The sequence below is a fragment of the Rutidosis leptorrhynchoides genome, chromosome 2, assembly GCF_046630445.1.
Source record: "Rutidosis leptorrhynchoides isolate AG116_Rl617_1_P2 chromosome 2, CSIRO_AGI_Rlap_v1, whole genome shotgun sequence".
Taxonomy (NCBI): domain Eukaryota; kingdom Viridiplantae; phylum Streptophyta; class Magnoliopsida; order Asterales; family Asteraceae; genus Rutidosis; species Rutidosis leptorrhynchoides.
The window spans coordinates 518340205-518357043 of NC_092334.1; the positions used below are offsets into that span (position 1 = coordinate 518340205).

Below are 16839 nucleotides of genomic sequence, written 5' to 3' on the forward strand. Positions count from 1 at the left end.
AAAACACAAGATTTAAACGTAAAAATCTCAACTTTCTATTAAAAACCCGTTTAGACCAAAAACCTTAAAATAAAAACAATGAATTCGATTCAAAAACGTTTGGATCAGCAACGTATAGCTCTGATACCACTTTGTTGAGGCTAATTGGATCTTAGATCAAACGTAGAACCTAAATTAAAGGCGGAAAATAATAACTAGGGTGAATCGAATACGAGTTACACTTTCGGGATCGATCTAACCAACAATATGTTGATACAAACGACGCCTAGATGATTGTATTCGGTTGGTATTTGGTCTGGGACAAGGATCACAGCAATAAACAACGGCTAGAGGGTGTGGGGTGTGTAACCTAATAATGAAACCCAAAACCAGTATTTATATATAATTACAGTGACCATCGGCCGGTGGTCTGGGACCTTCGGCCGGTGGTGATAGTCCCTCGACCGATGGTCTCTACCATCGGTCGATGGTCTGAGCAGCCAACCAAACTGCTCGAACCATTTCACGTCATCATATTAAACAATCCAAACACATTGTATTAATGACGTAATCCTCACATGACTGAAATAGACAATACAATACGAATAGAACTCATTACAAAATAGAACTTGGGATTATGCACCAACACATATTACTACGAATATATTTTATTTTTATTTATTTTATAATTCTTAAATTTTAAATATAGTTAATCTACTATCTTATATTATTAATAATTTTATTCAATTATGTAGTTATAGATTTGTTAATATTTTTAGGTTGCTCGTAATATTCAATTAAAAGTTAGATTTAATAAAATAATTAGTGGTCCAGTTTTTTTAAAGAAGTATATTGTGGTTGATATCATTTTGTCTTTTTCAGTCTTTTTCAAGAAGTGCAGATGTGGCGCTGATATGGCAATTCGTCTTTTTAAAGGAAGCTGTCATGGTTGGGAGTGGTCTTATACGGTGATAATTAAACTGGGACGAGAGGCTAACTAATAGATAAAGTGTTTGAATTAATTGTTAAAGATGATGATTGTTGCTCTTTCCATTTCATTGTTACGAGAATGAGAAAACATGCATGACGTAGGTGACATATAGGCATATAGCATGTAATTTCTTTTTGGGCCGCTGGGATCACGTGCCTTTGGGCCTATGGATCCAAGTGGATTTTTCACAGCAAAGAAGTTAATTTTAAAGATTGAAGAACTTAATTTTTCCCTAGGAAACCTTCAATTGTTACAGCTCACTGGAAAATTAGGAAAATGTTTCTTTGATTGATTTGAATTTCTGTGCAGTGATTTTATAATAGAGTTGTGTTAGTGTGTTGCATGCTGCATGCACGGGACATGTATAACTTTTAATATACATGATGTAAAGTGATTAATTACATATATGATGTATACATATTACATATACATATACATATACATATTACTTTTATAATAAAATTTAAATTCTCCTTTTGTTGAGTACCATGGAATCGTCAAAAACGATCGCAAAATAATCTAATTATATCACGTACACCTGAATATAAATATATTCGCTAAGATAGACTGAACATGGAGAATTTTTTTCATTTAAACCACAATTAAGTAGTTTTCTGATATAAAATAATATTGTTGACTACTCTTGTATTCACAACTACCGTTAAAGGAAATTTTTCAAAATTTACATTTTATCACAACTATTAAAGAAATTTTATCCACAACTATCGTCAAAGGAAATTTTATCCACAACTATTGTCAAAGGAAATTTTGTTGGTTACATGTTCGAATATGTACATTTTTACACACTACTCTCAATTCTTAAAGGTAACATATCTACTATTTGTAGTAAATGTTATTCCCGTGCAAAATGAAAATTAAATAAAAGTATGTTTGAAGATGTTATTAGTATATTCTACTTTATTTTTTAGCATATTAGAAAGGCCTTTTTTGACCAGATTAATTTTATGGTTTTTATAAACATACCTTATATGGTTTAATAATAGTTATCTTTAGCATTAAGTATTATCTTTATATATCATTCAGAAAATAAGGAAAAGAAGTTATCTGGATTTGATTAAAAAGAAACTAATTGAATTACTATCGTTTGAACACGGTTAATAGTATATGTAAATATACATTTGAATCGTATGAACAAATAGATTTTAGTCAAAAAATGATTTGTAACGGAAAATATTAATGTTTGTTTCCAATACAGTACTGGGACAATTGATGACTCATACATATGAGCGTGTTTGAAATAAGACCGCCATGTTTTAATATTTACACACTTTCAAGTAAATAACCCCTTCAAAAATGAAAAGTTGTCTTTGTGTCCCCTTCACAAAATCTTATATAAAGGTTTACTCATTCAACTCTCATAACATCAACATTGTAACAAACAAAAAAACTTTCAGAAAATGAAACAAGAGACTGTTGTTGTGATCGTAGGAGCGGGACCGGCCGGTATTGCAACATCGGCCTGTCTCAATCGTCAATCTATCCCAAATATCGTTCTCGAAAGAGAAGATTGTTATGCTTCTTTATGGCAACAAAAAGCTTATGATCGTCTAAAGCTTCACTTAGCGAAAAACTTTTGTGAACTACCTCACATGTCATTCCCTCTAGATGCACCCACTTTTGTACCTAAAAATATGTTCGTTGAATACTTACATAATTATGTTTGTCATTTTAACGTTGACCCATTGTATCAACGTAGTGTTGAGAGTGCGTGTTACGATAATGCTGCGAGAAAATGGGTTGTTATTGCTAATAATAAGGTTTCTGGTTTAGTTGAAGAGTATATTGGAACATTTCTTGTAGTGGCAACAGGTGAAAATAGTCAAGGATTTATTCCTTCTATTTTCGGTTTAGATAGTTTTGCAGGATTGGTACTACATTCTAGTGAATACGAAAATGGTAAGAAATTTGAAGACAAGAATGTGCTTGTTGTTGGTGCTGGGAACTCGGGTATGGAAATCGCGTACGATTTGTGCAATTATGGTGCCAAAACATCTATCGTTGTTCGTAGCCCAGTAAGTTTACTTCTTTCTTGTAATGACGATCTTGATTGATTAAATGCGCGTCTTACATGCTTTTGTTACTATTTTTATAGGTTCATGTGTTGACAAAGGAGCTTGTACAACTCGGAATGTATATGTTAAAATACTTTTCGTGCACTTCGGTGGACAAAGTTGTTTTGATGTTAAGTAACTTGTTGTATGGTGACCTTTGTGATTATGGAATACAAAGACCAAATAAAGGACCATTTTTCTTGAAAAATGAAACTAGACGATCCCCTGTCATCGATGTTGGAACGATTTCCAAGATCAAAACAGGAGACATTAAGGTATATATCGTCAACTATCTGTTTATTGTGCATTATAAGTACCGGCGTGATTAACATGTCTTTTGTTTATTTACATAGGTAATGAAGGAAATTGAAAACATAAAAGGTGATCAAATTAAATTCATAAATGGTGTTGAGAGACAATTTGATGCAATTGTATTTGCTACCGGCTATAGAAGCACCGTGCGCAAATGGCTTCAGGTATATAATAAAGTTAACATATTTGTGATTACTTAATGTATTGCTAAAGTGGCGGATTCATGAATTTTTTTTCAACGGATACAAAGTTAAAAATATTTAAATAAAACTAATATAAACTTTTAAAACTTAAATGCGTCAAAAAATTATGTTGTCGGGGCGACTAACCCTAGTTCTTTACATTGGATCTGCCTTAATTTGGTTGCTTGTGATAAGTTTACAACACTAACATTGGTTTTATGGCTTGATTAAAATAGGATGACAAAGGTCTCTTCAATGAAAATGGAATGCCAAAAAATAAAAGGCCAAATCATTGGAAAGGTGAAGAAGGTTTATATTGTGTTGGATTTGCAGGTGCAGGATTGTTTGGTATATCAACTGATGCAAAGAATGTTGCTAATGACATTTCTCAGATGATTAGTGGAAATTAGAATTAGAATGATTTATTAAGCGAGGGTCTGTATGCATTATGTATTGTGTTTGTGCCGATCAAATGTATTCATTACCCGATTATTATTATACATTATACATGCTTTGTGAGTTTTATTTCTAAGAAAGTAATAGCAAATGTTTTCTTATATATATGAACATGCAGTAGTACATTTTCAATTGTGTAAACGCACAAGTAACCCTAGAACAATGTTAAATTTATTATTATTATTAAGAATATAAGTCGATAGCATATGAATAAAGCTATCGGACATGATTACCCGAGATTTTCCCTCTATGAAGGAGTCAATGTGCTCATTTATAAGAAGGTTTCCTCGTTAATAAAAAAATGTTGAATTTATTCATAGTAACTACAAATTGTATTATATTATCAACTAGCATTCAAACTCGTCTACACACATAGTCATTATTAAGGAGGTGTTTGTATTTGCGTGTGCAGGTGAATATTTGATTATTACGTTTTTAAAACGTAATAATTAAAAGATGGTGTTTGGCAAATTAAAGAATAGAATCAATTAATTGCGATTAGAAGGCCTCAAAACGTGAAAATGGAAAAGCGCGCATGTCACATTTTACTGCAGCAAAACGTGATTATTTGATTATCTGATTATTTTCTTTTCTGCTTATTTCTTCCCACAACTACTTATTAATTTATCAAATAATCTTATTTGCCAAACACCTAAAAAACTTATTATTCGATTATTGCATTATGAAACTATATAATCAAATCTAAACACCATTAATTGATCGATGTCGAAGGGTCGATCAAAAATAGCCTAATTACTCTAACTTAGCTAGGGTAAGCAGGATTCGTTCCACGGGAAGTTATGGTCAACAAGCAAGCAATTTCCAGAGTTTGTTGTTTGTGATTAACTAACTTAACTATAAAACTACTTAGATTGATTACTACTTAAATTTAAACTTAAACAAAAGTGCAATTGAAAAGATTGAAATGTAAACAATGAGATTAAAGCCTTTATCCTTTCACAATCCCAATTTAGCATGCATTCATTCAAACAAGCATTATATTTATCAATTGTTGATCAAATCTCATAGACAAGACTTCTTAAGTTCATTAATTCTATCATCTTGAGATTAAACTATGCAATCTAGACAAAGTGTCTTTATCCCTAATCTAATTAACACTAAGTTGGATCAAGAACACACTGTTAAATCACAATAATCTAACTTGCAATAACAAAGTATAGAACTTGCATTAATCAACAATCAACTTGATTCATAACATTATAATTCAAAAGTATTAAACATCACAAATCACATAATCTTGAATGAAATCATACATAACACAATTGTTCATGGAAAGGATAAAGATTAGATTACTAGCCAAGCATGATGGTGGTGAGAATCAATGAAATCCTTGATGTTTGCATGATGCTTTGAACCTTGATCTTGACTTGAATCTTGAAAGAATGGTGATTTGATTGAAGATTTTTGGTGTTTTTAGGTGTTCTCTGCTGCAAAAACTGGTAGGGAAAAGTTGTATTTCGTAACCCTAAAGACCTCCTTATATAGGGGTTAAGAAATTCTATCCAAAAGCTAATTTTCGTTTTTCCCGGATTCTGAAATTTTGTACTGGCGTAATTTACGCCAGTCTGGGCGTAAATTACGCCTTTGTTATTTCAGCTCAGCGTATTTTTACGGCCCCAAATTAATTCTGTTCTGAGAGGCATCTGTATACTGGCGTAATTTACGCCAGATCAGGCGTAAATTACGCCTTTGTTATTTCTGGTGCTCCTGCTTTTTCTTCCAAATCATGTCCATCTTCCACTGTCTTTCACTCAAAATGCCATTTTTGCATGATCTTTTGCACCAACACCTTTAATACCTGTAAACACATAAAACTCCATAAAAGTATCTCCTTGTTCGCTTGCGTAACGTTAATTTTGCGTAATTAGTTATAATTAATCGTGACAATTAAGGAACGATCATTAATATTTAACACGTTTTGCTATAATTGATTATTTGATTCTAATTATCTAAATCGCATAATTAATTTTGAAAATGCAAACCCAAACACCCCTTAAAGGTTATGATAATATTTGTAGTTATATTACAATTACTATTATTATATGGTAATAAATGAATATTAAAATAAGTATATATATATATATATATATATATATATATATATATATATATATATATATATATATATATATATATATATATATATATATATATATATATATATAAGTATGTGTTAATAATTTTATATTCAAAATTAGTATATATAAATATATAAATTCAATATTATTTATAGAACTCAAACCCGTGTAAAATCATTCATTATATTTAATATCGTGTATATTTATATTATTATTTGACTATTAATTATTAGTATTGAAAGATCATTCAATAATATATATATATATATATATATATATACACACACACACACACACACAAGGTTTTTGAGCGCGTGCGTTGCACGAGAATGTAAAAAACAGTGCAAAAAATGTAATTTGTGGTTCATATTAGTATGTAAATAGTGATACTAAAAAAAAGAAATATATAAGAATTATTTAAGAGCCCGTGGTGTGGACAAATTTGAAAAATTGTGTGTTGCACAGTGGGTAAAATAATCGTGCAAAACTAATTAACTTTTTAAAACAATTATTCTTTAGAGTTTAAGAGCCCGTGATGTTGACAAATTTAAAAAGTTCTTTTGAATTTAAGGGCCAGTGTTGACAAATTTTAAAAGTGTTGATTTTTTTCTAACTGAGATGGTAGATTTTTGAGTCTGTGTGTTCCATTCATTCTTCAACACGTTTTGAATCTCTATCATATTATTACTTATGAGCCCATACGTTATACGAATGTTGTAAATTTATGTTTTCGCATTATCGAGTTTTGGGCTCGTGGATTGCATTGCTGTTAATAGCAAAAAAAAATACGTGTAATGGTATCGAATGATTAGAGTATTTAAATAACGTTGACCGAATTTTAAAAACATTACGATCAACATCCAATATTGATAAAACAAATAAATTTAAACTTAAGTAAACCATCAAGGTGATGAGTTCTCAAATAAAAGTGACGATGTTGAATAGTGACTTGTCGTAATTAGTAGATATATTTATAATGGTGAGTTGTCTCAAGTAATGTTTAGCTAGCCCTTTTTACAACTTTTAACAGCTTTTATCTTAACAACTTTTTTCAAAAGGTGTTAAATTTTTTTTAACAAATGTTATAAAGTTGTTACAAAAACTATAAAAAGGAGTTGTTGACAAAAAAAAAAAAAAAAAATTGGTCATAATCAACATAGTTGTTACAAAGCTACATGTACAACTCAATATACGTGCAAATATGACAACTAAATAATAAATATTTAATAGTAATTAATTACTACATTCTAAAAAATAAAAAAATACGATAAATCCTTATTTTTAGGATGAAGTTATATAGATTGATTTAAATCCATTCTTAATATATTACGGCATTTCACTATAATATAATAATAATTGTAAATAATATATATAATCTATACATATAATAATCCATAAATAACGTTCAACCACAATCAAGAATAACTTTTTCGTTTATATATATATATATATATATATATATATATATATATATATATATTAGGTATTTTATGTAATTATGTATAGAGTTATAAATGAAAATAAATAGTAAAACATTTTCATTTATATATAACTAGATTATATTTTATGTTAATTTTATTATTTATTTGATTCGAATAGTAAGTACGCATAACTTCACCATATTATATGATATGACTACAATTATTTATGTTTAATTATTAATTATTTTATTTAAAAAAGCTACACCGTAATATACTTCTATTTTAAATCTTTTTATAAATAAATTACATGATAAAAAATTATTAATTTCTATTTTAAATATCTTTAATTATTGAATTAATTAAATATATTATCCTAATTATATTACATGTTAATTCCTTGTTGGTCAATTAACTGTTAATTTCAAAATTGAATGCCTCAAATCATTTTCTATAAAGAGATTGTTTCGCTTTTTTTTTTTTCTTTTTCTTTTGATGTGTATGTGTGCTAAATTCTATGCTTACACCCAGTGGCGAGTGTACACTATAGGGTATGGGGTCCTGAAATGTCCCGTTCATATTGATTATAAACGTTTCATATTAATTGATTTCGTTGCGAGGTTTTGACCTCTATATGAGACGTTTTTAAAAGACTGCATTCATTTTTAAAACAAACCATAACCTTTATTTTATCGACAAGGTTAAAAGGACACCACCTAGATTATCAGAAATGATAATCTAAAAATATCACACTCACACACTACCAATACATATTGGTTTACAATATTAATATGTTATAACAAAGTAAATCTCGAATGCAGTTTTAAACAATATTATACAAGCATGCTGACACCAAGTCTTGTCCATATATTAGCATGCAACAGCGGAAGCTCTTAATAATCACCTGAGAATAAACATGCTTTAAACGTCAACAAAAATATTGGTGAGTTATAGTTTAACCTATATATTATCAAATTAATATAATAGACCACAAGATTTCATTTATTCAATAATCCTACACTCGCAAGTGTATAAATATCATTCTATGATGAACACCTGGTAACCGACATTAACATAATGCATATAGAATATTCCCCGCATACTCGCAAGTATGTCATAAATTGGCAATCGCAATCACCATATAAATCTAAGTATTAAAGCATTCCAAATTCCAGAATGGGGTTTGTTAGGCCCATAGATCTATCTTTAGGATTCGCGTCAATTAAGGGTCATTTCTCTAATTCTTAGGCTACCAGACTTGAAGGGGCAATATTCGGTTTAATAATCCAACCATAGAATGTAGTTTCGCGTACTTATGTCTATTTTGTAAAACATTTAGAAAGCTGCATGTATTTTCATCCCAAAAATATTAGATTTTAAAAATGGGACTATAACTCACTTTAACAGATTTTTACTTCGTCGGGAAGTAAGACTTGGCCACTGGTCGATTCACGAACCTATAACAAATATGTACATATATATCAAAGTATGTTCAAAATATGATTACAACATTTTTAATACGTTTTAATGTTTTAAGTTTATTAAGTCAGTTGTCCTCGTTAGTAACCTACAACTAGTTGTCCACAGTTAGATGTACAGAAATAAATCGATATATATTATCTTGAATCAATCCACGACCCAATGTATACACGTCTCAGGCTAGATTACAACTTAAAGTATATATATTTTTGGAATCAACTTCAACCCTGTATAGTTAACTCCAACATTACTGCATATAGAGTGTCTATGGTTGTTCTAAATAATATATATACATGGGTCGATATGATATGTCAAAACATTTGCATACGTGTCTATGGTATCCCAAGATTACATAATATATTAGAATACATATATAATACAATATGAGTTAGCTAGGATATGATTAATATAGATTTGTTACCAATTTTCACGTAGTTACAACAAGTAAAAATATCCAATCTTGTTTTACCCATAACTTCTTCGTTTTAAATCCGTTTTGAGTGATTCAAGTTGCTATGGTTTCATATTTAACTTAAGTTTATGAATCTAAACAGAAAAAGTATAAGTTTATAGTCGGAAATACAGGTTACAAGTCGTTTTTGTAAAGGTAGTCATTTAAGTCGAAAGAACGACGTCTAGATGACCATTTTGGAAAACATACTTCCACTTTGAGTTTAACCATGATTTTTGGATATAGTTTCATGTTTATAAGAAAAATCATTTTTTCAGAAGAACAACTTTTAAATCAAAGTTTATCATAATTTTTAATTAACTAACCCAAAACAGCCCGCGGTGTTACTACGAAGGCGTATATCCGGTTTTACAGTGTTTTTCGTGTTTTCAGGTATTAAATCATTAAGTTAGCATATCATATAGATATAGAACATGTGTTTAGTTGATTTTAAAAGTCAAGTTAGAAGGATTAACTTTTGTTTGCGAATAAGTTTAGAATTAACTAAACTATGTTCTAGTGATTACAAGTTTAAACCTTCGAATAAGGTAGTTTTATATATATGAATCGAATGATGTTATGAACATCATTACTACCTCAGGTTTTGTGGATAAACCTACTGGAAATGAGAAAAAATAACTTGAGCTTCAAAGGATCTTTGATGGCTTGGAAGTTCTTGAAATAGAATCATGACACAAAAACAAGTTCAAGTAAGATTATTACTCGAATTAAGATAGTTATAGTTATAGAAATTGAATCAAAGCTTGAATATGAATATTACCTTGAATTAGAAAGATAACCTACTGTAAATAACAAAGGTTTCTTGATCTTAGATGATTACTTGGAATGGATTAGGAAACTTGGAAGTAAACTTGTAAACTTGGAAGTGTTCTTGATGTGTTCTTGAGTAATTGTTTTTATGATGATTATAGGTAATAACCAAAGCTTGTATTTGATGATTGAAAATAGTAACTTAGACGTTCATGGAAGAGTGTGTGTGTTTTGAGAGAGAATTGAGAAGAAAATTGGAAGTGAAATGGAGTAGGTGGTGAGTGGTGAAGGTGAGTGGGGTTAAAAGGAGTTCTTATTTTTGTTCCCTTGCTCATAAGTCATGCTAGTTGTCTAATTATTGGTTCCACATGTTTTTTGACTATCTAGGGCTGCTAAGAGCTGAATTATTATGTGTATATACCAATAGTATATACGTTTAGGAGTTGGGTATTGTACGAGTACGAATACGGTTGCATACGAGTAGAATTGTTGATGAAAATGAATGAGAATGCAATTGTAAGAATTTTCTATAAGTAGAAGTACTTTGATATGTGTCTTAAAGTCTTTCAAAAGTGTACTAATACATCTAAATACACTACATGTATATACATTTTAACTGAGTCGTTAAGTCATCATTAGTCGTTACATGCAAGTGTTGTTTTGAAACCTTTAAGTTAACGATCTCATTTAATGTTGTTAACCCATTGTTTATTATATCTAATGAGATGTTAAATTATTACATTATCATGATATTATGATATATGAATATATCTTAATATGATATAAATACATTAAAATGTCGTTACAACGATAATCGTTACATATATGCCTCGTTTCAAAATTCTTAAGTTAGTAGTCTTGTTTTACATATGTAGTTCATTGTTAGCATACTTAATGATATATATAATTATCATTTTATCATGTTAAATATAGTGTACCAATATCTTAATATGATACATATGTATTTAGTAAGATGTTGTAATAACGATAATCGTTATATATATCGTTTCGAGTTTCTTAACTTAGTAGTCTCATTTTTATGTATATAACTCATTGTTAATATACTTATGGAGATACTTACTTATCATAATCTCATGTTAACTATATGTATATCCATATATATATCGTCATGTCATTTTTACAAGTTTTAACGTTCGTGAATCGCCGGTCAACTTGGGTGGTCAATTGTCTACATGAAACTCATTTCAAATAATCAAGTCTTAAAAATTTTGATTGCTTAACATGTTGGAAACACTTAATCATGTAAATATCAATTTCATTTAATATATATAAACATGGAAAAGTTCGGGTCACTACAGTACCTACCCGTTAAATAAATTTCGTCCCGAAATTTTAAACAGTTGGAGGTGTTGACGTATCTTCCGGAAATAGGTGCGGGTATTTCTTCTTCATCTGATCTTCTCGTTCGTAGGTAAACTCGGGTCCTCTACGAACATTCCATCGAACCTTAACAATTGGTATCTTATTTTGCTTAAGTCTTTTAACCTCACGATCCATTATTTCGACGGGTTCTTCGATGAATTGAAGTTTTTCGTTGATTTAGATTTCGTCTAATGGAATAGTGAGATCTTCTTTAGCAAAAAATTTCTTCAAATTCGAGATGTGGAAAGTGTTATGTACAGCCGCGAGTTGTTGAGGTAACTCAAGTCGGTAAGCTACTGGTCCGACACGATCAATAATCTTGAATGGTCCAATATACCTTAGATTTAATTTTCCTCGTTTACCAAATCGAATAACACCTTTCCAAGGTGCAACTTTAAGCATGACCATCTCTCCAATTTCAAATTCTATATCTTTTCTTTTAATGTCAGCGTAGCTCTTTTGTCGACTTTGGGCGGTTTTCAACCGTTGTTGAATTTGGATGATCTTTTCGGTAGTTTCTTGTATTATCTCCGGACCCGTAATCTGTCTATCCCCCACTTCACTCCAAAAAATCGGAGACCTACACTTTCTACCATAAAGTGCTTCAAACGGCGCCATCTCAATGCTTGAATGGTAACTGTTGTTGTAGGAAAATTCTGCTAACGGTAGGTGTCGATCCCAACTGTTTCCGAAATCGATAACACATGCTCGTAGCATGTCTTCAAGGGTCTGTTTCGTCCTTTCACTTTGCCCATCAGTTTGTGGATAATAAGCAGTACTCATATCTAGACGAGTCCCCAATGCTTGTTGCAATGTCTGTCAAAATCTTGAAACAAATCTGCCATCCCTATCTGAGATAATAGAGACTGGTATTCCATGTCTGGAGACAACTTCCTTCAAGTATAATCGCGCCAACTTCTCCATTTTATCATCTTCTCTCATTGGCAGAAAGTGTGCTGACTTGGTAAGACGATCGACTATTACCCAAATTGTATCATAACCACTTGCAGTCCTTGACAATTTAGTAATGAAATCCATGGTAATGTTTTCCCATTTCCATTTCGGGATTTCAGGTTGTTGAAGTAGACCTGATGGCTTCTGATGTTCAGCTTTGACCTTAGAACACGTCAAGCATTCTCCTACGTATTTAGCAATATCGGCTTTCATACCCGGCCACCAAAAGTGTTTCTTGAGATCTTTGTACATCTTTTCCGCTCCGGGATGTATTGAATATCTGGTTTTATGTGCTTCCTTAAGTACCTTTTCTCTCATATCTCCAAACTTTGGTATCCAAATTCTTTCAGCCCTATACAGGGTTCCGTCTTCCCGAATATTAAGATGTTTCTCCGATCCTTTGGGTATTTCATTATTCAACTTTCCTTCTTTTACAACTCCCTACTGCGCCTCCTTTATTTGAGTAGTAAGGTTAGTACGAATAATTATATTCATAGCTTTTACCCGTATAGGTTCTCTGTCCTTTCTACTCAAAGCGTCGGCTACCACATTCACCTTCCCCGGGTGGTAACGAATCTCAAAGTCGTAATCATTCAACAATTCAATCCACCTACGCTCCCTCATGTTCAGTTGTTTCTGATTAAATATGTGTTGAAAACTTTTGTGGTCGGTATATATAATACTTTTGACCCCATATAAGTAGTGCCTCTAAGTCTTTAATGCAAAAACAACAGCGCCCAATTCCAAATCACGAGTCGTATAATTTTGCTCGTGAATCTTCAATTGTCTGGACGCATAAGCAATTACCTTCGTTCGTTGCATTAATACACAACCGAGGCCTTGCTTTGAGGCATCACAATATATCACAAAATCATCATTCCCTTCAGGCAATGACAATATAGGTGCCGTAGTTAACTTTTTCTTCAACAATTGAAACGCTTTTTCCTGCTCATCATTCCATTCAAATTTCTTCCCTTTATGTGTTAATGTTGTCAAGGGTTTTTCTATTTTGGAAAAATCTTGGATGAACCTTCTGTAGTAACCAGCCAGTCCTAAAAATTGGCGTATATGCTTCGGAGTTTTTGGGATTTCCCACTTTTCAACGGTTTCAATCTTTGCTGGATCTACCTGAATACCTTCTTTGTTCACTATGTGTTCAAGGAATTGAACTTCTTCCAACCAAAATGCACACTTTGAAAACTTAGCGTATAGTTTTTCTTTCCTCAACAACTCTAGCACTTTTCTCAAATGTTCTTCGTGCTCTTGATCATTCTTTGAGTAAATAAGTATGTCATCGATGAAAACAATGACAAACTTGTCAAGGTATGGTCAACACACTCGGTTCATGAGGTCCATAAACACAGCTGGTGCGTTAGTCAACCCAAACGGCATAACCATAAACTCGTAATGACCGTAACACGTTCTGAAAGCAGTCTTTGGAATATCATCCTCCTTCACCCGCATTTGATGATACCCAGAACGTAAATCAATCTTTGAATAAACTGACGAGCCTTGTAGTTGATCAAATAAGTCGTCAATTCTCGGTAGTGGATAACGGTTCTTGATGGTAAGTTTGTTCAACTCTCAGTAGTCGATACACAACCTGAATGTACCATCCTTCTTTTTGACAAATAAAACAGGATCTCCCCATGGTGATGTACTTGGTCATATAAAACCACTCTCTAAAAGTTCTTGTAGTTGGTTTTGGAGTTCCTTCATTTCACTGGGTACGAGTCTGTATGGAGCACGAGCTATTGGTTCAGCTCCTGGTACAAGGTCTATTTGAAATTCAACGGATCGATGTGGGGGTAATCCCGGTAATTCTTTCGGAAATACATCGGGAAATTCTTTTGCGACAGGAACATCACTGATGTTCTTTTCTTTAGGTTTAACTTCCTCGATGTGTGCTAGAATGACGTAACAACCTTTTTTTATTAGTTTTTGCGCCTTCAAATTACTAATAAGATTTAACTTCGTGTTGCTCTTTTCTCCGTACACCATTAAGGGTTTTCCTTCTTTTCGTACAATGCGAATTGCATTTTTGTAACATACGACTCTGCTCTCTCATTTTTCAACCAGTCCATGCCAATTATAACATCAAAACTCCCTAACTCTACTGGTATCAAATCAATCTTAAACGTTTCGCTAACCAGTTTAATTTCTCGATTCCGACATATTTTATCTGCCAAAATTAATTTACCGTTTGCTAATTCGAGTAAAAATTTATTATTCATAGGCGTCAATGGACCACTTAATTTAGCACAAAAATCTCTACGCATATAGCTTCTATCTGCACCCAAATCAGATAAAACATAAGCAGGTTTTTCATCAATAAGAAACGTACCCGTAACAAGCTCCGGGTCTTCTTGTGCTTCTGCCGTATTAATATTGAAAACTCTTCCGCGGCCCTGTCCATTAGTATTCCCCTAATTTGGGCATTCGTTTCTGATATGACCCGGTTTCCCACATCCATAACAAATAATGGCGGTATTATTTGTCCCGACATTATTTGTTCCTTTATTCTTGTTAGTCATTGGTCCGTAAACTTCACACTTCGTCATACCATGACCCTTTCTATTACACTTAGTACACGATGTCGTACAAAGCCCAGTCAGATGGTATCCTTCACACCTCTGGCATGGTTTCTGCCTCTGATTGTTATTGTTGGGATTGTTGTTGTTGCGGTTGTTGTTATTATTGGAACGGTTATTGTAGTTGTTGTAGTTGTTGTTGGAATTGTTATTGTTGTTGCGGTTAAAGTTGCGGTTGTGGTGGTAGTTATTGCATTTGTAATTGCGATTATTGTTGTTGTTGTTGTATTGGTGACTCTTGTCACTATTTTCTTCCCACTTCCTCTTGACTTGTTTCGTGTTGGCTTCTTCGGTCGCTTACTCTTTAATTCTCCCCTCAATCTAATTTATGAGTTTATGAGCCATTCGACTTGCCTTCTGTATGGAAGCGGGCTCGTGTGAACTCACATCTTCTTGAATCCTTACTGGCAACCCTTTTACAAACGCGTTGATCTTCTCTTCTTCATCTTTGAACACTCCTGGACACAATAGGCACAACTCTGTGAATCGTCGTTCATATGTGGTAATGTCGAACCCTTGTGTTCGTAACTCTCTAAGTTCTAACTTGAGCTTATTGACTTCGTTTCTAGGACGGGACTGCTCGTTCATCAATTGCTTGAATGCCGACCATGGTGGTGCGTAAGCAGCATTTTGTCCTACCTATTCAAGATAGGTGTTCCACCACCTTAACGCAGTACCTGTGATGGTATGCATAGCGCACTTAACTTTGTCCTCTTCAGTACACTTACTTATGACAAACACCGATTCGACTTTCTCGGTCCACCGTTTCAATCCAATTGGTCCTTCGGTTCCATCAAATTCCAAAGGTTTGCAGGCAGTGAATTCTTTGTAGGATCATCCTACACGATTTCTTGTGAAATTAGTTCCATTGCTAGATTCAGAGTTATTGTTATTTTACATCGCAGCCTGTACTGTGACTATGTTTGCTGCAAGGAAAACACGAAAGTCTTCCTCGCTCATGTTCAAATTCTGACGAGTCGTCGGTGCCATTTCCTTCAAAAATAGCCCAAAAGAATTAAGTTAATCATATAGAATATTAAGAGTAGTTAATAGTATTTCGTAGCATAATATGAACTCATTTATAAAAGCTTTTTCTTCATATTAGCGTTTTATAGTTTTAATTCGGGTAGTACCTTCCCGTTAAGTTCATACTTGGTAGCTAATATACAATTCAACTACTACAATTCTATATGAAAAACTTATTACAATAATATTTCGCGTTCAAACTTTTATACAATATTTTACAAACATACAATACCACTATTATACATATAGGATAAAATATAGCACATAATGTCTTTGCTACTCAGCAGCTATAAAGGCAATTCTAGTTAATACGCAAGTTGTTCAGCAAAAGAAATAAAGACACGTAATTCATAAGTCCAGAAACAAGTCATGCATTCTGGTTTTGCTAAGACGACTTCCCATCCTTGGTCTTTTGGAAAGTAACCGTTATGACCATTGGCTAGGCAGCATGTTGTAATGTCGTCAAAAGGACGAGGGTTTCGTAATGTCCAACAGCCTCGTAATAATCTAAAAACCTTGTTTCTCACCCCAACTACTGAATCCGTCACTTGTGGGAATGTTTCATTTAATAGTTGTAATCCGATGTTCTTTTTCTCACTTTGTTGAGAAGCGAACATCACTAACCCGTAAGTATAACATGCTTCTTTATGTTGCATGTTAGAAGCTCTTTCTAAC

At 32.4% G+C, this 16839-nt stretch overlaps 1 protein-coding gene across 1 annotated transcript; it reads left to right on the plus strand.

The window, feature by feature from the left end:
• Positions 1-2388: 2388 nt before the first annotated feature.
• LOC139889555 (probable indole-3-pyruvate monooxygenase YUCCA10) lies at positions 2389-3946 on the plus strand. Its single transcript, XM_071872501.1, has 4 exons — positions 2389-3003; positions 3084-3317; positions 3396-3518; positions 3773-3946. The coding sequence occupies exons 1-4, from the start codon at positions 2389-2391 to the stop codon at positions 3944-3946; spliced, it is 1146 nt and encodes a 381-aa protein (XP_071728602.1).
• Positions 3947-16839: the final 12893 nt, after the last annotated feature.